The sequence below is a fragment of the Alosa alosa genome, chromosome 3 (assembly GCF_017589495.1).
Source record: "Alosa alosa isolate M-15738 ecotype Scorff River chromosome 3, AALO_Geno_1.1, whole genome shotgun sequence".
Classification (NCBI taxonomy): domain Eukaryota; kingdom Metazoa; phylum Chordata; class Actinopteri; order Clupeiformes; family Clupeidae; genus Alosa; species Alosa alosa.
The window spans coordinates 36,997,472-37,022,652 of record NC_063191.1 but is presented as its reverse complement, the minus strand read 5'-3'; the positions used below and the strand labels follow the sequence as shown (position 1 = coordinate 37,022,652).

At 38.2% G+C, this 25,181-nt stretch overlaps 1 protein-coding gene and 2 long non-coding RNA genes across 9 annotated transcripts; 1 reads left to right on the top strand and 2 right to left on the bottom strand.

The window, feature by feature from the left end:
- Positions 1–3,239: 3,239 nt before the first annotated feature.
- si:dkey-61p9.7 (uncharacterized protein LOC559161 homolog) lies at positions 3,240–15,635 on the bottom strand. 7 transcript variants are annotated; one of them, XM_048239021.1, is made up of 24 exons: positions 15,575–15,635; positions 13,038–13,531; positions 12,529–12,576; positions 12,328–12,351; positions 12,191–12,238; positions 11,990–12,013; positions 11,822–11,881; positions 11,202–11,225; positions 11,051–11,104; positions 10,153–10,212; positions 9,435–9,479; positions 9,270–9,293; positions 8,982–9,038; positions 8,640–8,663; positions 8,193–8,252; positions 7,935–7,958; positions 7,767–7,826; positions 7,419–7,466; positions 6,405–6,570; positions 5,825–5,896; positions 5,579–5,665; positions 5,160–5,294; positions 4,918–4,993; positions 3,240–4,819 (listed from the first exon to the last, which is right to left on the bottom strand). In XM_048239021.1, exons 2-24 carry the CDS (start codon positions 13,505–13,507, stop codon positions 4,809–4,811), a joined length of 1,701 nt encoding a protein of 566 aa, XP_048094978.1. In that variant the 5' UTR covers positions 13,508–13,531; positions 15,575–15,635; the 3' UTR covers positions 3,240–4,808. The 7 variants fall into 7 exon arrangements, with proteins under 7 accessions (XP_048094978.1, XP_048094977.1, XP_048094976.1 ...); XM_048239020.1 differs by lacking the exon at positions 15,575–15,635 and adding an exon at positions 14,167–14,351; XM_048239019.1 differs by lacking the exon at positions 15,575–15,635 and adding an exon at positions 14,197–14,351.
- Positions 15,636–17,051: 1,416 nt separating this feature from the next.
- LOC125291984 lies at positions 17,052–18,973 on the top strand. The gene is made up of 5 exons (XR_007193105.1): positions 17,052–17,267; positions 18,055–18,123; positions 18,264–18,355; positions 18,462–18,529; positions 18,940–18,973. It is a non-coding gene; the product is annotated as an uncharacterized LOC125291984 (long non-coding RNA).
- A 4,325-nt stretch (positions 18,974–23,298) lies between these two features.
- On the bottom strand, positions 23,299–24,341 carry LOC125291999. The gene is made up of 3 exons (XR_007193123.1): positions 24,178–24,341; positions 23,973–24,068; positions 23,299–23,375 (listed from the first exon to the last, which is right to left on the bottom strand). It is a non-coding gene; the product is annotated as an uncharacterized LOC125291999 (long non-coding RNA).
- Between the last annotated feature and the right edge of the window lie 840 nt (positions 24,342–25,181).

The window sequence follows — 25,181 nt, the reverse complement described above, 5'->3', positions numbered from 1 at the left end:
AATTGTGGTGCTTGTCAAAACCTTGGCGCAGCTGGAATAATGCTTATAGGCTGATGTTAAAGCGCACACAATGTTTAAAGTCATACACAACGGTAAATTGGAACAAAACTAAAGGTAACTTTAGCCTTTATAGGGCTGTAAAGTTGTCCAAATTAATAGGTCATAATTAGGCGTTGTTGTTGTAAAGATATTGCATGTAGATGTACTATATAGGCTACTAAATTTTTAGTTGACCAATGCACTAACAAAAAACCGTAACGGACAAATATTATCAAGGCTTTGAATGTTTCCATCTGTGCACAGGGTGTCTGTAGATCGGTGTGCATAGATTAAGCAGGCCCCATGCAGCATATAAAATAGCATCTGAATTTTGCGCCACTGACTTTAGACCAGGAGGTTCCTCGTTGGCGGAAAAACTGCAAAATATCCGAACACGCCCTTTCTTTTGCTGAAAATACATGTATCTGTGGAGGGGAAAATTCCAATATCGCTGACTGCAAAATAAGAAAAGACAAAAGGATGGCTGGTGTGCAAGATAGAGCCCTGAGTAGTCAAAGGCGATTCAAAACTAGTCAGAAAAGTCGAGACAGGACCAATCGTCAAAATTTCGGTGTCCACCACTCTAGTTCATCCAAAACAAACCAGAAAAGGGACTCAAAGTGCTAAATACCGGAATTTTCCTTTAGCAAAACTGATTGTGAAAATCTTACCATTCAGATTGTTGAGTGTGTAAGCACTCTATTTGGCCTCAACAAGATCACTAATTCTGGCTAATGGAACACTTTGTTTCTGAAAGCAGAATAAATCACAGGTTTTCAGCAGGAAACTACCTGTGAAACAAAGTCAAAACAAATGTAAATACTGAAATATAATATTTAAAATATTACTACCATCCAATTGCTCAGAGAAGCAGAGGACATCCCATAATTTTTTACTGACCTTGTTTTTCAGTGTTTGCTTTCAGGATAAGCTTAGATCAATTATTTGTTTAAAAATGTGGAAAGGGTACTGTATTTCACTCCAAGTTTAAAAAGAATAATAACACAGAGAAAATCAAGGATGCAATTTTGTATTGTTCGCTCTTCTATTCCTCTCTTATTCCTCGTATATAATTCAGAAAATGTCGCTGTCAATATGTTGCTTGGGCATATGTACTTAAAATCAATGTCTATAATCTACTCATATAGTGTTTCTATTATCTAGTGGCATTGAATAATTGTTTTATTGCTAAATCATACTGCACTCACATGTAAGTAGTGCTTCTTTTTATAGATCATATCCAAGTTGATTATATGTCCATGTTTGTTTTGGGAAATAAACTTCACATATTGCTTTATAGGTAAATGAAAAATAAATGAGTTTGACAGTCGATGACTATGGACTTCAACACTATTAGCCCCCAACACACACACACTGACACCAGTATGCAAAGATATCTAACAACAGTGCAAAATGTATAAAAGCTAAATTTATATTTGTGTGGATGTAATTGTATCATTATGGTGTCAAATTCAATGTAAAATTTTAAATTCTGCTTATATGACTGATCATTTATTTTTGTTGTTTAAACTATATAGCACGAGTGAAAGTGGGGTTGGATATTCCCATGTTAGATCGTCCCACGGGTGTTGGGAGGCCGAAGCCAGAGGGCAACAACAGCCGTGGGAATATCCATGACCAATCCCACGCATTAAAAATGTACAACAATTTACCACAAATGAAATAATTCTTATTGCACATCGTTCTACGCGATCAAAAATAGTTCCCTTTTCAATAGACAGCGTCTTGGTTGCTAGGTAACCAACATTCCAGACCCCTCGTTACGGCAAAGCCTTAACAATCTTTGGTTACGGGTCTTTGTAGTTTACATTGTCTTCTTGAAAGAAATGTGGAAATGTGGAAATCACATTCATATCTAGGTTTGCTGCATGCATGTTACAAGGACACTGGGCCATGTCATGTAAGGGACATGGTACTGCAAAAAAAACGGAAACATAATCTACATTGCAGAACCACTCAACTTTATTAATGTATAGTGAATAAATGTTACACTACTGTGCACAGCCTGACGTGACGATGATAGCTATGCGTTAGCAGCGGTTAGCTAATTATGCTAACGTTATCTACAAGTCTCCTCCAAGTGACAATCATATTATACACAATGCTGGCAATGCTGAGAACAATTAGCATCCTCGTTTATCTTACTTACATTGAGTTGACTGTGTGGCTTAATCCACAGATGTGGTGAAGCACTGTTTCGTTATGGTTTGCTAAGGAGTAACCCATTGCTTGAAATAGTGGAGAGCTGGGTGTCAAATCTTCACATTGTGTCGCGGAGTGATTTATTATTAGCTGTGCTGAGTCTGAGTTGAAATGTCTAGGGATATTCCAACTCATGGAACGTCTCTCGGCCAATCAGAAACAAATAAATCGTTCCATAGAACCCAATTGTTGTATAATGGTATTTAGACTGGATTTCCTTTTTAAATCTGGATAAACATAATCTTTACACCTCCTTTGTATATATTTTCTTTTTTACCAGCATAATCTACAGATGTTAGTTTATGGATTTGATCATCATAGTATCATAGCATCATATCTTCAGACCATACTATCAAAGGTAATAGTTATAAAAAATAGCACGGGTAAGACAATCCTAAATGGCTAAAAAAGGGCAAGTAACATTCATACATGTAGGCCCATTTCTGAATTTCCCAAAGAAGGCACGTTTTTCCTTAAATGGTCATTTGCTGCCATCTGTAATGTGGCAGCTAATTGGTTTGTTTGTGAAAATGTGTTCTAAAGTGAGCGCATGTCTAAAGATGGTAACAGCCAAGTTGATTTATAACTGAAGTAGCTAGCCAAGCATCGACCATTGAAATGAATAGAGACAATAGTTCCTCACTTTTTCCATGTCTATTACCTACATGATTTCCCCATATATTGACAGTGGTCTCTTCTGGGTTTAATCTCATGTTTGTATCATAAATCATGAGGTGTGTGATCCTCCACAACATACAACATTTGGATTTTATGCATCACCGTCTGTTGCTATGAGAAGTCATTCCTCAAGCTTCTTCAATCTCCCATTACAAAAATGACATGTTTCCCATTGCGTTTATGTTAGAATGTGTGAATACAGTGGCGACAGTGGTAATGATTTTTAATATACACAAATGTACAAAATTCACTTAATACTGAATGTGAATGTGTATGTGCTACAATGATGACCTGTTGAATATATGCCAACCATAATTTATTAAAACAACACCATAATATTTCATTTTGTCTGTCATCATTTTCATTTTAATGAATAAGAAGAGTATTTAAGGCCACAGTCAGGGATCTTGTGTGATTTCAAGCCCATACATTTTTTGCTACATTCAGCAATCATCCCCTCATGACCGCTAGCTGCCCATTCTGTGATTATGCTGTAAAAAAAAAAAAACGGTCTCTGCAGGCAGTGCAGGCTCCGAAAACTGGAAAGTGGGGTCAGCCTGGCCCCAAACGAAAACTTAACCCTGCATGGAATTTCTCTGGGGATACTGAAAGCAGGTATGTTTCTCTCTCTGGTATGTTTCGTTTGGTCCTTGCTTAAATAATGTATATAAAGTTTTATAACGCAAAAAACGCAAACGCAACTTCCTGCAAAACCCCAGTACAATTCTGCAACATCTCCCGTGAGACATGCCTGTCTGCTGTATGTTTTAGCTCCTCCTGTCTGACGATGATCAAGTCCGTCACAGTCCATCTCAAGCAGGCCTTATGACTATTTTCAAAGGTATTCAAAGCAGTTTTTAAGCTACTGGGATAGGATCCCCCTAAAGTTGCGAAGAATTTGAATTTTACACAACTCCCAACTGTCATAAATCACTCATGGGTAGCACCCTTCCCCCTTCACACAGTTCATGTGGATTTTTTTCACAAACTGGCTAATCTCTGAATAGCCATGTCTACTGACAAGATCATATTATGTGAGTTCATGCAAATACCATTGCACAATTAATGTAAAGCAATTTGTGATTCTCCGGTCAGGGGAGATCAAGTTGCAAGGCTGGTTCTCCATAGAGGGGTAAGCTATAGGGTTGCTGAATGCACACAATTCTCACTGATGACTTTGAAGCTGGGGCATCGGTACACACACCTTGGTCTGAGATGTGCCCGAGTAACAGCTGCTGGTGGTGGCTAATTTAAGGAAAGTGCTGTTCGAACAACAAACCGGTATAGGCCTCATCACAATTGCAACATGTTTAGAGCAGAGAACCCTTTACAGATTTGTATCAAAGCCCATTTCTGTCGCTCAAAATAAAATGGCCACAAACATAAAAGTAAAACTTCTGAGATATTATATGCAGAAAGTCAAAATGCTGGGCCCCTTCGTCCCGGATTACTTAGTTTGGCTGAGTGGGCTGATATAGGAAGTCTGTTGGTTGCTCCAAACATTTCAAACATTCTTAAAACCTTTTTGAGAATGATGGCGGCTACCGTGCTCTTGGGCGCATTCAATGCTGCAGAAATATTCCTGTATCTTTCCCCAGATCTGTGTCTTGACCCAATGCTGTTTTGCAGGTCTACAGACAATTCTATCACCTTGTGGCTTTGTGTTCACTGACATACATCAACTATGAGACCTTATAGACAGACATGTGCCTCTCCTAATAATGTCCGATGAATTCATTTAGGCACAGATGGACTCCAATGAAGTTGTGGAAGCATTCATTTACATAAATTTACAAGAAACTCCAAACACCTGTTTGTTTGTGGAATATTGTGTGTAGATTGATGAAAAAATAATATTTCCATCCATTTTAAGATGAGTCTGAAACATAACAAGATATGGAAAACGTGAAAGGCTCTGAAAACATTCTGGTTGCATTGTATATATATTGTATCTTATATGTCTGATGGATTACTCACATGATTTCACAGCTACATGACAGCCTTTCTTTTCTTCACTTGCTGTGTCTTCATGTGCCTTTTCACACTGGACCTGCTGGGTACAAAAGCACTTAATATACATCTTTATGTCCACCTGTTCAGATCTGTACTGTAAGATTGCATAACGCCCTCTCACAAAACAGAGGTATGGGAAAAGGGCTGGTGTACAATTGCACATCCTGTAAAGACAAACAAAAACAAACAAATAGAAACATGCTCACATCAAGACTACAAGGGAGACCATCTGTATCCCACTTCGGCAGCAGTGGTGGGTTGTGCAGAACCATCAAACAGCTCAGCCTGTACCACTTGACCAGCAGAGCAGAGACGTCTTTCTGCTCATCTTTAATAAACTCCTGTGGATTAGAAATAGTTACTATTAAATTGTAGAAAACATTTGGCATAGATACAAGTTATAATGCACAAAATGCAATAATGCACAAAATGAAATTGTTGTAGTCTGACAGTCATTGCAGAATTATAAAAGATAGTTTCACCCATCTTGCTGTCTTATCCAAGTCATATGAAAATAACTGGTCCCTACTGCCTCCAAGTGGGCACAGAAGGTAAATTCATCAGAAATAATCTTGGTCAAGATGTGCCAACAGTGACAGTTTTCATCCATGTGAATGGATATTACCTGAATCATCCTGCGATGGTGAGATTCACTGCAGTTGTACAGAGCTGTCTGGAGATTGCTGAACGCAAGCTGCAGATGACCTGGTGTCTATGTTGGGGGATATCACTTTTCATTTTAGATCAAGATACAGCCCTGATATGAATAGCAGTCATTTTCATGCATAAAAACTCTAAAGCAGGCATGTAGTGTGTATTTATTTAATCTGGAGAAGGTAATATGGATAAATCATTGATATCAAATATGTACTTTATCTGGGAAAATATGTTGTAGCTCCTCTTGTTTTTTCGTTGTGTCCCGTTTTGCAATATCAAATGTCCACTAAAGAAAAGCATAATATTCAACATTATTTATCATAGCTATTCAATGTCACAAGTGGACAACTGGATGCTCCAAATAAGTATTATGGGTATTATGAGTGGTTTTTGGCTTACAGTGTCTCTCAATCAATGATAGCAGCAGAAGTCTTTACTCAGAGGTGCAAGTGCAGACTCTCTTAGAAAGCTTCAATGTCCTTGAGGAGCAATTTGGGTTGCAGTAGCAGCAGCAAATACATACTGTAATGTTGTAAATATGCACAGTGTATATAGTGCACACTTGCTAACATCACAGTTGCCTTTGCCAGGTAAGTACCTATCAATCTGCTGATTGTTTTTCACCAGAATTTTTGTGTTCAAGTCTTGGGCTTGATTAATAAAATAAATGATCTTACAGTTATTTCCACTCACAGCATGAAACCTCAGCAATGGCTGTTTTTTTCCCCTTCATCAAAAACAATAATAATTAAATCGATTTATGTTTCTGTAAGATAACACAAACAACAGATTACCTGCATTTTCACCTTCAGGGTCTTTCCCTCCAGGCTGTTTTTCTGAGAGGTTATGGATTTCAGGGCTTTGGGAAACTCCTTTTGCTTGAGTTGGTTCAATTCTTCCCTGAGTTCTGTTTCGCTGCATGAGTCATTAGTGTCTTCAAATGATGTTTTGGCTTTAGTTCTATCAGAGGGTTTCATGCAAAACAACAAACAAAACAACAACAACAACAAAAACATTAAACAGCGTGAACTACACAACAACAACAACAACATCAAATCAACATCAACATCAACAACAACATCAACATCAACAACAACAACAACAACAACATCAACAACAACATCAACATCAACATCAACATCAACATCAACATCAACATCAACAACAACAACAGCAAACCACCTCAACAGCAAACCACCTCAACAGCACCTCAACAGCAAACCACCTCAACAGCAAACCACCTCAACAGCAAACCACCTCAACAGCAAACCACCTCAACAGCACCTCAACAGCAAACCACCTCAACAGCAAACCACCTCAACAGCAAACCACCTCAACAGCAAACCACCTCAACAGCACCTCAACAGCAAACCACCTCAACAGCACCTCAACAGCAAACCACCTCAACAGCAAACCACCTAGATAAATGAACAAGTGTTTAGGTCTTTGAAAGTTGAATGTGTAGATTGTCCTACAGCAGGGATGGATTACTGCACGGGCCTACCGGGCCCAGGCCCAGGGGCCCAAAGGGGTCAGGGGGCACTGAAGCCCAAGCCATTGCATGGAATCATTGCCTCAATATCAACAAATCAGGATGTAGGCTATGAATCTGATTGAATTTAGTATTGGCCATACCCAAAATGCACCAGAATACAGGAAATCACATCAAACAAGTTAAAACATTTCTGGGGGAGGACCCCCAAATCCCCCCTCTCACATATGCGACAATTAGTGGGGGGCCCTTAAGACATCTGGGCCCAGGGGCCTGAAAGTTCATAATCCGTCCATGTCCTACAGTGCAAACATACCTTTCATGTATAGGCCTATTTTCTGTGGGAATCTGTAGAATCTTTGCTCTAAAAGCAGAACATTGAAATTAATTCAACATTGCTAAATGTTCCTATTGGAAAAAGTCTTAAACAATGTGAACTTACTAATAACAAACAATTCCTCGTAATAGTTATTTAATTCTCATTTGAGAAATCAGAGTAGATAAATCAATATCAAAATCAGATTCTACTTCTACTCATGCTGTTAAGCGTATCATTCATAATCTGTCATTTCTTGAATAGCTGGCTGCCGAAATGTAGTTACTTATAGTTTAAAGAGGAAGAAGTATGCAGCTACTAATCCTCTTCTGAATATCTACAACTTACAGTTGTTTAAAATTGTGTCCACAGTCCTGACATGATTGATGAACATCTGTTTCCGAAGATCTAGAGAGGAGAGTATGATCATTATCACACATCATCAATGTTAACGTCCTTGCATGAAATAAATAATCTTGACACTTGAATGGTAGTTTGACATTTCCTGTGTCTCACCTCATATAAAAGTTTTCAGAACACCTGTATCAGCAAAAAATATATATGTAATTAACATATCACATACAGTTTGTACCATCAGACATACAACCGCTAACCCAAAGCATAATATTTAAAAATATGGCTGTTGTTGAGTAGGGTGCTGTGGCCAGAGGGGTAAGATGGTTCACTTGAGGCTCTGGAGATGGAAGTGGGACATTAAGCACACGTTTCATTTCTGTGGTGGAAGTGAGTTACGAAAGGAGCTCATCAACTCACAGATTTGTGTATTCTTCTTTACATTTCACACAGGGTGGCTTGTAGTCATTTTCCAATTGCCTTGCAGGGAGTGTACAGATTATTAGAAACAATAAAGTGTTTGCATATTAAATTCACTGTTTAAATGAGTCCATTCATCTTACTTTAGGACTGCATAATTCACTCTAAAGGCCAACGCACACTGGCAGTGACGCCAAAGTTTGGAACTCTTAGAATTACTTTTAATGGAGCAAAGCCAAAAGTGGCAACGTTTAGAAAATGTTTCTATCTCTTGAGTGTCAAATCCAAAGACGCATCTGTTGTCGCCAGTGGACGTTGGCCCTAAAATGCAAAATCAGTATAGCTTACTTAAAACAAATGAGCATGGACAGCAACTATTGTTTCCTTGTAGCCGAATGAATATGTGCAAGCCAAAAAACCTCATAGTCTTATATATTGGATACTCACTTGGCCTTCAGGTAATGATGGTAACTATAAAGTAAAAATAAAGGTAGGCTACATTGGTTTAGGTGATCTGTTTATATTCTAAGTCAACTGTGCATACTCTAGCTATATTTAGTTTATGAATTCACACTGCTGAAATATGTTTTATTGACATATTTACTGCTGAAATATGTTTTATTGACATATTCACTGCTGAAATATGTTTTATTGACATATTCAGCTTTACAGGAGCTTATAATGGTCTGACATTGTGTAATGTGGGTGGTAAAAATATTGGTTATACAATTTAGGCTACATACATTTATCCAAGGCATACAAAGATGAATAAAAACATTGTGAACTTACAGTTGCACAAATCCATCATCACACTGCTGGCAAGGTGTCGTATAAGCTTGCTCTGGTCTTAAAGAAATGTGTAAACTGTTTAGCATTCAGATTAAAAACCACAACATCTTTTAAGCAGAAACGCTGGTGGGAGATGTGTTAATTGCATCCTAAGTTAAACACCAACCAAAAAACTATGTCTAAAATATAATACTGTATTTGCAACAGGTAGAATGAACAACAAGTTAGTAATTTCCAAAATGCCTTTTGTTGTGTTCTACTACTGTATAGTATTGTTATACTACTCACTTATTGGCCAGGAATTCATTGTACCTGCATTTAAAACAACAACAACAACAACAGCATGTTCTACATTAACAGCATTAAATGTGCAAGTATGTAAAAATCCATGAATGTTACTAAGTTAATTAGGCTACTGCCTTTTTACCACCCATATCATCCATTTCAACTTACATGTGTGTTATATAATGGCCACAGGTCCTACAGGGATGCTGTGCTCTGAAAGGGAAAGACACACATTGTACATGAGATACAACAATTTGTTAATTTGTTTTAAGATATGTAACCTACAGTATAACACATTCAATGTATGGAGCGGTCCTTAGTGATATAACCACTACACTATGGCTATGGTAGATAACAGCACAAACACCAGATCAACATACATATCATACATACAGATCAACATAGTCTCCAGAAAGACCTCATTACAGACTTGTGGATTGTATGTTTATGGTTGTTGTTATTATTTTTCTACATTTACATAAATTCATTTAGCAGACACTATTCATCCAAAGTTCCTTATGTTAATTCTATTACAAGAAACTACATTATCCCCGGAGCAACCTGGGGTTAAGTGCTCAAGGGCACAATGGTGGCCGGGAACCCACAACTTATCAGCCCAGCTCCTTAACCACTAGCACCACTTCTGTTATTTAGTCTAATACCACACAAAGGACAAATAGGGACAAAAGCGTCTGCTGAAAACCGTAAACATAAGACCACTACATTCACCTGCCTCAGTCCTCATGTCAGTTGCATTTTATTGCATTTATTGAGGTAGCATACCATGCAATATAGCAATAGCATTCTACTGTATAAACGAAACAGTAATTCAGAAGAAATTAATAAATTAACACAGACAAATCCAGTTATATAGCGATTTACTTACTGCTTTAAGTTCCTGCCTGGCTCTTTTACTTGGGCAGTTTTTGCCAGACATGCCTGAACTCTAGAAGAAAAGAAGAAAAAGAGATAAACCAGCTGGATGCAGAATATACACAGAACATACACAGAACATACACAGAACATACTCCATCTAGCTGATCAGAATATACACATACTCTATCTAGCTGATCAGAATATACACATCCTCTATCTAGCTGATCAGAATATACACATACTCCATCTAGCTGATCAGAATATACACATACTCTATCTGGCTGATCAGAATATACACAGAACATACTCTATCTGGCTGATCAGAATATACACATCCTCTATCTGGCTGATCAGAATATACACATCCTCTATCTGGCTGATCAGAATATACACATACTCTATCTAGCTGATCAGAATATACACATACTCTATCTAGCTGATCAGAATATACACATCCTCTATCTAGCTGATCAGAATATACACATACTCTATCTAGCTGTCCTCTGCATGCACCATTGGAAAAATGATCAGAATATACACATACTCTATCTAGCTGTCCTCTGCATGCACCATTGGTAAAATGATCAGAATATACACATACTCTATCTAGCTGTCCTCTGCATGCACCATTGGAGAAATGATCAGAATATACACATACTACAAACATACACATAGCAAAAAAAGCTTTTCAATTTTACTTGACTGTTGACTTCATAAAGCAAATTTTCAGTATATTTTGAGGTTTTGTCTGAACCATAATGAAATTCAAAACAATGCGTGGTAGATAGTTCACCATAATGAAATTCAAAACAATGCGTGGTAGATAGTTCACCATAATGAAATTCAAAACAATGTGGTAGATAGTTCACCATAATGAAATTCAAAACAATGTGTGGTAGATAGTTCACCTGAAGTTTTCATTCTCCTTTTTCAAGGTCTCGGTTTTGGTGGTCAGACTCTCCCTGAATGAGCAACAGTGTGTGGTCACATTATTTGCAACATTGCAACACATTATTCATGTGTCCACTCACTTAAATACCCAAATAAAACAATATTTACCTTGATGCCTTCAGTTCATTGTATCTGTGTTGAGAGAGGACAAACATTTTATCAAATGTCTAATTCGAATCTGTTTTACTATTTAAACTATGTGTTTTTGTATTGCATGGTTTATTTATGTTATTGCATCTCTTTCAAGATCCAGGGAGGCATAAATAAAAGAGTTTGCAAATCCATTAAAAAGCTTTTGTTAGACTTCAGGAGAATGGAATGCACATGAACAGTGCAAAAGGTTCAGTTTGGCAACAAAAACTCCACATTCCTCAAAAGGATAGCATTAGTCATTGTTAAGTTGCACTTGGGTTTGCCCCTGTATGTAGCTTGTCTACATTGTACTTGTTAGTCCACTAGAGGGCGATAGAGTACAAGGAGTTCCAGAGCCGTATAGATATATACGGCTCAGGAGTTCTACTTTTGACCTCTATTTGGCATGTTCTTACTTGGTAAATACATAATTTGACATGCCCTTGCCTGATATATATGTATATGTATGCATATTATGTTCATGATTACATATACAGTAGACAATATCTGTGACTCTTTTTTTGTTTGGTTACTGGTAAGTTTATTAGAGCACATTTTTGGAGACCATGTTTTATAACAAACTACAAGCTAGTTACCTGATCTTTAAATCTCCATTCTGTTTTTCCAAAGCTTTCATTGTTGCTGTTAGCTTCTCACTGAAGTTAGGGAAACAATGATTAATTTACTTGAACTAGATTTCTTTTTTTCTGTGCTTCTGTACAGTATGTTCAAGTACAGTGAATGTGAATGTGTGTGAAACTCACTTAGCTGCCTTGTAGTCTTCAAATCTGTATTAAGAGGACACAATTTATGGGCATAAAGTAACAATACAATATCTATACATATCCATCCCTTAACAATCAAAACTGTGTCAAAATCCTAAACTTTAACTATGACAAAAATAAGATCATCATTAATGAATATGTAAATAAAAATCTGTCTACTATATAGCTGAAATACTGTACCTGGTTTTGAGATGTTCATTGTCTTTTTTCAGCATTTCCAGCTCGTCACTAAAAGCACAAGAGAAAGTTAGTGAAAGTTTCTGTGCTTCTGTACAGTATGTTCAAGTACAGTGAATGTGAATGTTTGTGAAACTCACTTAGCTGCCTTGTAGTCTTCAAATCTGTATTAAGAGGACACAATTTATGGGCATAAAGTAACAATACAATATCTATACATATCCATCCCTTAACAATCAAAACTGTGTCAAAATCCTAAACTATAACTATGACAAAAATAAGATCATCATTAATGAATATGTAAATAAAAATCTGTCTACTATATAGCTGAAATACTGTACCTGGTTTTGAGATGTTCATTCTCTTTTTTCAGCGTTTCCAGCTCGTCACTAAAAGCACAAGAGAAAGTTAGTGAAAGTCGTTTCTTCAGATCACTTTAATCAACACACAGTAGCTTTTGACAATAGCATTGGATTTATAATTCAATTCAATGTTCAATTATAATGATCAGTACCATTAGACCATACATTATCTGAAATCACTTTACAGAGCTCAATGCCTGAGGCACAACATGTCAAAGTCAAAGTCAGCTTTATTGTCAATTTCATGTACCAGACATACAGAAGAATAAAGAAAACATGTCTCTCTATGGCAATAGTAAACTCCCTTATAACAGGAAGAAACCTTGAAGGATGTGCATGCACAACGTAAATGTTTCTTTTTAATTATGAATGTTTCTTACTTGAGAATTATTGAATGGTGGAATTGAGTGCACCCATTGTATGTGTGCTGTGTGCTCCTGCCACTCAAAGACACAGGTGGGAGATTGGAAAGGTGTACCAGCGCCTACCTGCTTGTCATCACCTTCAGGGCTGCTGTGGGATCAATATGACCCTGGGCCCTCTCCTCAGAGTACATTTCCCTCCTTAGTTCCAGAACGCTTCTCAGTGGCTGGGCAGTTGTCACTGATGTCTCCTTGCCCATTGGCCACTGCCCCCGGTCCCTCCTGGTCCAGTCACGGCTGAGGGTCCCCTGCTGTGGCTCGTCCTCTAGACTAATCCCCGATATGCCATAGGTCTGCTGCAGGTGTCGCAGGCTAGCAGGTTCCCCGTGCCGCTTGTGTACCATGCTGGGTTCTATGTGAGAGTTGTGTGACGTCCGGTTCTGAGATGGTGTGGTCAGAAACGCAGATGGAGTAAAGGCCTCACCGTATCCTTCACACTTTGCCTTTCCTTGGTGTGTTCGGAGGCCTTGGTAAGTTGTTACATTAGACCACCCGCACTGGCATCTCCTGGGAACTTTTTGCTGGTTGGTTGCCATGGTGATTGGAGTCTTTTTGATAGACTGGAATGTGTAAGAAAGAAAGCCAGTTTCAGTACAAAGCACAGAGCACCCAAGTCACTCAAACAACTTGAAAAGTTGTATCTTGGAGGAGTGAAGGATTGGCGGTGAATTAAAGTCAAAGCAGATCATTCGGCTATATTTTAGTCAGTGTTTAAACCCAGGAGTAAGTGTAATGTTCTAAAGAAATGACATGAAAAACAAAACACTAGGCCTACACAACAAGTTTTGAAAGCCCTTCTGTGTTTTTCTTTTTCTTTAGGCTGATAATATCATCCTGGATACACTGATCTTCACAAGCAGTAGCTCTACTCTCGCTTCACTTAAATCTTACAACTTACTAACACATATATAGTTAAAATCAGTTAATCTCTGTCTGGTGTGAAAGGTTTAATGATAGTAAAACTACCATGAGCAATTTCAGTCAGATTACTTAATATTTTATGTTTTCCCTTATGGGTTATTTGCCTTATTGCTCATTTCATACATTTCCATTCATTTAAAAATCGATGTTTGTCAGCTAAACTTAGCTTATTCCACTCTTGTTCTGCCAACTCTCACTTCTTGGTTTCATGCCAGATGGAAGAGAAACGAAACAGAAAATAAACTAGTATCTCAGACCATTGAAAAGCATATACCTCTATCTCTGATCGTTGAAAAGCATATACCTCTATCTCTGATCGTTGTCCATATGGTTTCAGGAATCCTTTAAATAGCTCTTGATTTTGGCTGTTGATGAAGTTTTATTTCAGTTCATTGTGCAAGTGCCATGGACTTTGAGGCTTGTTTTAAACTCACGGGTATGATACTGTCTGCTCACTGCTCTGAGTGTAACGCCCTCTCTGCTCTCATGGGCTGGGCTAGTGAAACACATGCAGCGGAGCCTATGTGTAAACAAGCCTGATCGGGTGCCGTGGTCTCATTTAAAAGCACAGGCATTTAAAATACCCGGTAACACTTTACTTGCCCGTGGATTTTGAAGGGTACAGCTCCATAGACCTCCATTCATTCTGCACTTATTCGTGAGTGCCCTCAACAAGTACGGGAACTGCAACCAGTTCAGAAACCGGAAGTTTTCCGAAAGTGGAGGTTCTCCCCTTATTACACATTCTCTGATACTGTCAAGTGTAACCAAATACCCCGGTTTATTACAGTCATGGGGAAATGCTGCTCGATTTCATTTGTAGAGAGGTTGCCATTGCCACAGATATCCAACTGTCAGGAGCCTATTCCTTTAAAAAAATGTGATGTGTTAACTTTTGTGTTAACTATTATGAATTAAAAGCTAAATGAGATGAAACATGTATAGGGGAGACCGGGTATGGTTGTAACACATTTTTCTTCAGCACCTAAAACTACCATTTCTTTTAAAGCTACAGTTCTGGAAATTTTTGGCAAAGTACCCACATTTCTCTACTACAAGTGGCAACCATTTAAATCTCTTCAACTATATTACAGAATTTGTGAGATTATGACAAATACAGTGTGTACCTTTGTTACACCTATTGGGTTAGATTGTAACAGGTAAAAAAATGCAGAATAACAATGGAATTCCATTTGATATACTGATTTATTGCATAAACAGGGTACACAGGGTGTGAAAATAGATTCACCAACATATTGTATACCATACAATCCTTTCTTCACATAGAGAATGGAGATCATATAATAACGTTTTAAACTAAATATAAAAACCACAATGTTTATACTTTTGTGTGTGTATGTATTTGTGTCTCTCATGGAAAGAGAGAGAGGGCTGAACAGTTACACACACAAAGATGAAATTAAACAGACATTAAATGGGTCTACTAGCCCCATTCCACAGGTTGTAACATATTCAAAAAATGTGTTACAACCTACCCCACCACTGTCATCCATTGTTTAGCTAGCTGTATTAGCATGGTGCTTTGACATTAGCAAGAGAGAGCTACACCATTCTTTACTAGAGAAATTATAGTTTGACCTGATGTAACTCATACAACTGTATCTACAATGGTAAAAGCACTAGAAAAAAATAAATCTAAAAAAAAAAAGTTACTTTCTTACCTCAGATGTTGAATTTTTCTCCTTACTCCGGGATAAATGGCACTAACAACTTGAAAATGTCCATGTGTGATCGTTAAGGAAATCTGAGGAGTCAGAAACTGTCACATGGCTCATATCTTATCCCTGATTGGTGGAATTGGTGATGTTACAACTCTCCCCATGTTACAACCATACCCGGTCTCTTACTATCCTACTATTCAGCTAACTTATACAGCATTCGTGACAAGCTGTTTTTATAGACATTGTCATATTCAATTATATTCCAGTTCATGTTTCCTCCATGATTAAATCAGTATCATAAACTCACAGTGTCATAAAGAAATGTCACCAAGAAGACACCAAAAAACACGTTTTAAAAGCCTTCCTGTGATCCCTTATGGCTTTCTCATATATCATACATTTCAATTAGTCATTTCCATGCAGTAATTATTGATTTAAAGGCAATGTTAAAGGCAAATTATTGTTTGTCAGCTAAACTTGGGCCTCTGCTCTTGCTTGTTCTGCCTGCTCTCGTTTTCTGGTTTCATGCCAGATACAAGAGAAACGAAACCGAAAGGAAAGAAATGTTTCACACAAATGAGAAGTGTACTCTAAGTGTACCTCTATCTAAGTGTACCTCTATCTAAGTGTACCTCTAAGTGTACCTCTATCTAAGTGTACCTCTATCTATTATGTATTGTTGTCCATGTTATTTCAATAATCCTTTCAATAATTCTTGATTTTGGTTCTTGGTGAAGTTTAAATTCAGAGAGACTGGCGGGTTTTGGCTTTACGGTTGTGAGGGTTATGTTGCCTTGCCCTACCCTCAGGTCACTGATCAGTGTTGACGCCCGCGCTGCTATTGTGGGACATGCAGCAGAGCCTGTATGAGCCTGCCTGGTCTCATTGTCATTGCCACACTGTTTCCCAGAAATCATATGACCTGTGAGGAAGTTGGAACAAGTTCTTTTAACGATGTGTGGTGTGTTGACAGGCTTAGCAAGTATACCATTAATATTAGAGGGCAGAAGGAAATAATACATGCATGCTGTGTAAAAGTGAGACGCTAAAGCTAAATGAAACAACGCATGTATGTCATTATCTTACCATTCATCTGACTTATTCAAAATTCATTACAACCTGTCAAAGACAATTTCAGTCAGAGTGTTATTGTCATATAGGTTGCTACTGAGGACCAAGAACACAAAACACACACACACACACACACACACATTGCATTTATATAGCGCTTTTCAGGGCACTCAAAGCACTTCACAATGAAGGGGGAACCTCATTAACCACCACCAAAGACACTGAGTTAAGGTTCAACTAATGACATGTGCTCATGAATCCCACAGACTTGTTAATATGGTATGCTGTTACAATGGAATGAGGAAACAGAGGAAAGGTATATTATAGTTGTGCTTGTCCAACCCACACAGCAGTAGACTCCTAGGCGGATCCGCCTTCAAGACGCCAAACCCGTGTGACTGTCGCATTCGTTTTGGTGCCGCACAGAGGATCAGCTCCGCCTCCAGGCGGCCCCGTAAATTCTACTGTCAAACAGCGGATCCTGAGTGGACCCATGTCGGATCCGCGGGCGCGGACGCGCATTTACTGTAACGGTTGAACATGACTGTACACCAAGAGCCAAGAAGAGTCATACTAGTGGATATTTTCTTTGCTGGGACACGGTTGCGCTGAACCCTCTCGAGTAAGTGATATTTATTAATATATTGCGACAAAAAGCTAAACATTGGCCTTTTGTGGTTTTATAATCATCATGTTTTTAATTACGTTGTTTGATATTAGGACTAACGTTAACGTTAGTGCAACCAGAGACGTTTGTCATTTTGTGCAACAGTTTGTGCAAAGTTAACGTTATTGTTAGCTGTGATGCTCATATGAGTCTGTAGCCTATCTGATTTAAAATGGGATAGCAATTTCGGCAGAATATGTTATGGTAGTGTGATTTAAAAAACACACATTGTTATTTAACATTAGTCTGGTCTTGTCTGTTTTAATGTGTCGCTGTTGTCCATATAGTGCTACTATGCTAGCGGCATATAGCTGCTAGCTAGCATGCTGCTAGGCTTAATTGCATAAGTTATTGCTAATGTCTATTAGTGCTATACATATATTGAAATCACGTTTTGCGATGCAAACCTTGATTAAGGTGATATTGGCACTGGTATTTCAGTCAATGAAGTCAGTGAAGCACTCTGCTATGATGGCTACCTACAACTTTAGCATGTTGATTCACTGATAATGGTTTAGCCCTAGCCTCTAGCTAGCTGTGCATTAACGTTTGCATTTTGCCAAGTTTGGTCTCATACGTAACTTTAGTGTCTATCTGCCATCTTTGTAATGAAAGCCTCGGCATTTTAATCACTGTTTAAGTCGGTTCAGACAACTATTGGCATCGGTTTGTGATTTATTATGCTAACGTAACTTAACTGTATGGAACTTGGTCCCCATCTTCTATTTTGTTTGTTCTGCAGCGTCAACTTTTATCGGCTGGATTCTAGCATCTAACGTTACGATTGCCTCTGTTGGGTTTGCTTGATCAAGTAAGATACTTTCTGGGTTGTTAAAATGTAATGTGAACACATTCCCGTAGCATTCCAAAATAGACCAGAGATGCTTGTACTATATGTATATTTGGACATTTTGGGATTGCAATAACCATAATGATATCGTTATGTAACAGCCATCGTTTCGGGGACTCTGATGACAGTGAAGAGCCAGAAAATGGTGACTTTGCATCTCTGAGGTACCTTCCAAGGCAATTGCACTGGCAAAGTAAGTAATAACATTGAAATAACTAAATCATAATATTAATATTAGAGATATGGTTAACATTCTTAGTGCTAAAGACATTCCCCTCTCTTTGTATCTATTCCTCCAGCTCCACCATCTCGCCGAGGAGTGCCAGGCAGCAAGTCACTACCCCTCAACCTGGAGAAATCTGTTAAGGTAAAGACTGATCTCTGAAATAATATTGAATACAGTGGCCCCATCTATATTAACACAGCAGTAGTCACTCCATTTCAGATCAACAGATTGCATCTGCATTACCATCTGAGATTTTCTGCATACTTTATCCATTACTTTCAAAATCTCAGCCAAATATTTTGTCAGTTAAAACATCTGCATTCATGCAATATTGCCTGAAAAGTTCATTCATTATTATCAGATTGTATTGAAACACATTGATTTCAATGTCAATCCATTCATGGAGTTGATATAGATAGTGCATACCAAAATATTGAAACATACAAATTCATGTCCAGCATGACCAGAAATTTGTTTTTGTTTGCCATTGTTTGGCCCTGTAGCTCTCAGCCTACCATGGTTAACAGATCACAACCATTTATCTCCCTTAGCACCTCACCATGGGGCAGGACCGAACACTCTTCACCACCTCAACTCCTGCACCTGCACCTGCATTTAACATAACGGAGAGTTACTCAAGGTAGGGACTGATCTCTGAAATATTAGTGAATAGAAAGGCCCCATGTGTATTATCAATCATGGTTAACAGATTTAATACAATTTTTTACAATTTAATACAATTTTATACTACCATTTAATAAAAAAAAAATTCCCCTCTCCCACCTCACTATGGGCCAGGAACGGCAGTCCCTCCTCATCTCCCTCCACCCCCACACCAGCCCTCAACGTGCAGTTTAACAGAGGAGCTTTGTAAGTCATGTTTCTTTTTAAATTTAATCTCCTTAATACCTATCTCATATATTGTATTGTGTAAGCATACTTGGCTTTGGATGCTACATACCATAAACATAAACATATCTGTCTGTTTGATTACAGGTGCTGTGAGGAAAAACATGGTGACACGGTCTGCCACGGACACTGAGGTCACCAAACACGCAATCAGGTGTTTCAACCGGCGGTGGATCGGGCAACGAGGAGATGTGTTCCGCCTCCATCCACACAAATGGAGTAATAGGAGAAATAAGCATTAAACAATCTTTTTATTGAACTTCTTGTCATTCACCAGTTATTCATTTTCTGATATTTTAGCTGTGCATAGCGCAGTATTTCATTGAAGTTGTAGCCTATTAGATAAAATATTTCATGTCTGCACTGACCTAGGCCTATAAAGCACTAAATTAGGTTTTGACCACAAAATGAATGTAAAGTAGCCTAGGCAATGTAGGCTACTTAACAAAAACAGAATAGCTTATAACCTGTAACTTTCCATAAATGTCCATTTTATATTTCCATTGAGTAGTGATCACGTTTGTACAGTAAATTGATGTCTTGACTTAAACCTTTTCTGTTAGGTTTATTGACAGTATTGTTAAGTTAAAAATAATGAGGCAATGCAGATTAATCGTAGGCCTATATTGCTGTAGTAGCCTAGGCTAGGCCTAGTGATAGTTTTACTTTTATCCTATAGTTGCCTAGTTTTATCCTACAGCAAGAACAGAAGGAATTTTGAAAATGAGATAAACGGGTCCAAAACGGACCCGGGCCAGATGAGCCTTTGAGTCCGTTGCGGGTCCGCGGCGGATGTATGTATCGATTTGCGGATCCCAAACGGACCCGCCGCGGAGGTAAGGTTTTAATCGCGGATGCGGAGTGGATGCAGTGCGGAGCCACGGCGGGTCCGCGATCCGCCTTTGTAGCGGATCCGTTCCTGAGAGCATCTGGACTCCGATACGGGTCCGTTTCGCGGGTCCGTTCCGGAAGCTGTCATACCTCCGCGGCTTTTGCTGTGTGGGAAGGTGTCACACAATACACATTTCAGAGATTCATCTGTTTGGAGTCCAGAGGCGACAGATTGATGAATAGTTTATTCACATTAACAGGAATTACAAGAATTTAGTGATTTAGTGTATACATAAGGCCTAAGACTTTACTGTATATCAGACCACAGTCAAGGGCGTAGGTTTGGTCTCAGCTTTGGTGGGGACACATCCACAACTCCTGTTGTCACAATACCAACATTATTGTTTCAATACCAATAGGAAGTGAAGAATCTCAATTTCGATACTATTGCGATTTTTTTTTTATTTGATTTGGTTTTTGTGATTTGTGAGATAATTCACATCAGTGGCAATCATAGAATTTGATTGACCCTCCACACACACACACATTGAAAGTGATGGTTGTCATAGGTTTCTTTTTCATATTTTGGAATTCATATAAACTATACATTTATATTGATAATTATGTATAGTATTTTATGATCTGCATGATTACTAATAGCTAAACATATTTAGTAATTCGATTACATCATATTGATATTTAAATTATTAGGCTACACTTGTCTATATCATCACATTTGGTGTGTAAATCTAATTGAGTGCCTGTAACTTTAAGAGGGACGTGAATGCTGAAAAATAGTTTCGCAAGTGCAAGGATATGTGGATTAAATTCATCATGTTTGCTATGTCATTAGATAAAATAAATGTTCAAAAAACTAACAAGTCAAATCCCCCTTTCTGGGATAAGATCATAGAAGAGATAAGTGTCTCGCATTGTTCATTTCTATGAGTATGGAAATGCACCAGTTTATCTTTTATTTCTTTGCATTGTGCAGGCTACATTCACAAATACATTAGCCTACATAAACAGAATATACGAACAGGAAAATGTCTCGGATCCATTGTTTATTGCTACTGCAAGATTGGTAGCCCAATTAGCCTAACAGTCAGTGACGGTGACTTGTAGCCTGTGTGACTGTCCGTGCGGCACACCCTTATTCAACATGACTCCTAACTTTGGTTGAAAGATTACAGAAGCTAGGTTCGCTGTGACAATATCCTGGGGAATATCCTAACAGCTAATGCTATTTTACACAGTAAAATCCGCATTTGAAAGCCTGGTCACCAGTTGCCAGTTTGTATGGCTAATTATTTTGCCTATACTGCAATGAAAAAGCTTCGTATTTTTGGGTGGCATAGCTGCTCTACAAACCACAAAAGGGGCAAACATGTACATGCTGAAGGGCAAAGGGAATATCACAATACTCTGGCCTTTTATGGGATGGGTATTGGCAGACAGCCCTAACTTACCGTTGTCGTTGACCCGCTCGCTTGACTGCCGGTGCAAACAAGTACAGTAGCCTGACACTCCGTGCGTGTAGGCCTACTGTAGCGTGCATGTCAGATAACCCTTTCCCCTCCCCCTCTGTTTTTCAGCAAATTATATGACGACGTTCTTGTAGCCTGCTGTTCTGCTGGCTGTCGGAATGATCAGCAGCACAAATAAGTTCGCTACAATATTGATGGGGACAATTTTGTCATCTTAAAATATTGATTAGGACTAGTCCTTAGCGTCCCACCCTAAACCTACGCCCATTACCATAGTAGTAAAGCTCAACAAATAACTTCAAAACAGGCTTAAACTTGATGGCATTTTACAGGGAGTAGTTTCAATATCAACATCAGTCAGTTGAATGGATGACTGCAATCAATGATTTTCTTTTACAGCTTTATTTGATTTTTTTGTTGTTGAATTAGACACAATTTGCACAATTTTTAAGGAAAGACAGCAACCAAGAGTATGGATGAATGCCAATTACATGGCAAATTATATAGCGATTTCATTGTATTGGATCTGTGGTAAACTGTATCATCCCCAAAGAATAAGATTCAAATAGACCACTGGACAGTTTTCCACTGATGTTCACACATTGTTGTCTTTTGTCTTCTCACTGGACATCTAGAAAGATAGACACACATGATTAAAACATTACCATACACAAGTGTGATAAGAATGTATATCTTTATGTGTTCACATGTATTACCACTCCGACAGGTGGGAATATTTTCATATCTGGATCAGCTGCAGTGATTCTTGTGTCCCAGCTGGGTACCAGTGGGGGGTTGTGAAGACACATCAAACAGCTGATCTTATACCACTGGGCAATGAATGGGGTCAACATCGCTGGCTCCTCTCTAATTAAAATCTGTAGGTTACAACAGGAGAGGGAATTGATCAGATGTGCTAATGTTCAGTCCAAACATGGATGACTTTGTGCAGTGGTTCTAAGGGGGTCGGCAAAAATATGAGTGGGGTCACAAAATGATTGTAGTTTAAATTAAAGAAAATGTCAAAACAAATTTAGACCAACATGCTTAAAAACGTGGGTATTCAGTAGCCCTAGATTTAGGCTTACAGATTACAGTGTTTCCATAATGTTCCTCTGAATGTGGATTCTCTGTTTATGCAAATTCAAATCTCTACCTGTGCCTCTCACAATGATAAGCTTGAAGATGCTGTGCCTGAGCTTACCAGTGACAGAACACTGAGCAGCCTTCTTTTGCCAGCAGGGAGATTTATCCATTGGGAGATAATTCATCAGATTGCCAAAGGCTACCATTTGGTGTTGACATACAGTAGCATAGCATAGAGTGAAAATATGTTCTGCCTCCGCCACCACTGCCTCCCAACATTTTCCAAGTTAAAGTTATTTTTGTCAGTTTAAAAGAAGGTGTTCGAGGCAGAGACATGTTTTTTGAGAGTTGGCAGACAAAAAGAAAATAAAAACTGATTAAGTGGACAAACACAGACAAGTAGTAATGCACACACACAACACACACACACACACACACACACACACACACACATACATACACACAGACATACACACACACACACACACCACTCTCTCTCTTGCACACATACACACATGCACACACTTGGAGTTATATTGAATACAGGCATAGTAAATAACATTTGCCTGCTAACTTTTACATTTTTATGGACCTACCGTAATTATTTCCTTTCCTTTGCACAGCAAAGCCATCAGAAGATTACGAATTGCTTCTTTTATGTAATTGGATATCATCTGGAGGTTGAAATCTAAATTAATGCCTTTTTATACATTTCATAACAATCTATTGTCAAATCAATGTTTGCAAATCTTAAATGATGAAAGAAAATAGTGTCTTGTTTCTAAGAGGCTGTGAACGTTTTGTTAAGAAGAATCATTTTAGGTGCTGAAGAGATGTGTGTGTGTGTGTATGTGTGTGTGTTTTTTTTTTTTGCAATTCAAGTGTGGTGAAGGAACCCAAACAGTAGTACTGAAAGATAGCAACAATAAAGAAAGAGAAGCTGCACTGTGTTTAACTCTTTTATTTGTGACAACTGTTTTGTCAACAGCCTTCATCAGGGTTATAAATAATGTCACAACCCCCTGTGCCTTCTTCAGGCCTGACATAGAGTCAGTGCACCAACAGTGCCAGCCTGGCTCAACACCTGGGTTGAGGGTTTCTGTGGGTCACATCTCAGTAAGGCACATTTCCTTTGTTTTAGGCACTTTTAGGCAATAAATAGTCAAAAAGAGATTAACAGTGTGCGGCTACTCTTTATTTGTAATTCGAGAAAGCACCATACTAAAAACTCGCTTTAAAAAACATAAAAGTATGAAAGGCTGAACATGTACCGTATCCTTGTTGTCTTCCGCTCCATCATCAGGAAAAATACCATATAATCCATCTGTTTTAGCCTCCATGTCCTTCGATGCTTTTTCAAATGTGTTCTAAACATTAAAAACAAAAAAGTTGAACTAACTTAAACTTCAATAAATAAAAGTTTGTTTGTTTTCCTTCGTCAGATATAGTCTATATAGTAACATACAGTAAATGTACCTGAACTAATGAGGCTATGCGTTTTCTGGCCTCATCAGATTGAAACTGTTGTGAGGATATGATCTTGGGCAGGCACCTGAGTCGCAACTCTTCATATTTCGAGACAAGCTCAGATTGTCTGCATGGGTCATTCAACAGTTTTACATTTTGTTGTATTTCATCAGCGATTGATGATGCCATCCTGTAAGAATGAAGTCTATCATTATACTGTGCTATACAAGTAGGCTACAAACTTTACAATAACAATAAGAATCATTTCCAGAATGAGAAGGTGAAACTATTAATTCAGTCTGAAAGATTTATATGCAAAACCCAGTATATAAATGACAATGACATATGACATAAATGACAAGAGCATCTAAACCTACCTAGCCCGCAACTCCTTGTAGTCTTGCTGTTGTTTTTCAATTTTTTGTCTGCAGTTGGCAATGGATTTTTTGTGTTAAATGAAATTAATATGTGAATGTTTAAACAATATTCAATGCATATATCAGCTGAGGGAAAACTCACTCTGTTATTCTGCTGTCTTCTTGCCTGGCAACAATTTAAGGAAGCATTTTTCAAACATGATTACAAACATTAAACATTAACTAAATCTATGATCATTCTTAATACAAATTAAAATATAATTGGATGCATTGTATTATTACTGTAATCCATTATATTCAAACAATTTTCCAATGACTGACATCAACTTAATTGTGTCAGTGTTAGTTTGAGAATTAAATCAACTCAAAATATAGCTGCAAGCAGCAATGAGGGGGCCAAGCAGACAAGCAGGAGTTGCCATGGCATGTTTGTTTATCTCTCGGTCTGGCAGCAGAGGAGCTAGATCGTAAGATATCAGATGCTATCTCCACAGTTACATTTGACGGGGATAAAGACCGCGAAATGGAAAAAATCCGTAACTTTGACTGCAAATGTTATGGAAGAAGAAAGGAAAACTCTCTCCTTGGTACACGTTTGTGTAGTCACAAACTTTCTCCAGAGGTTATGTACAACAT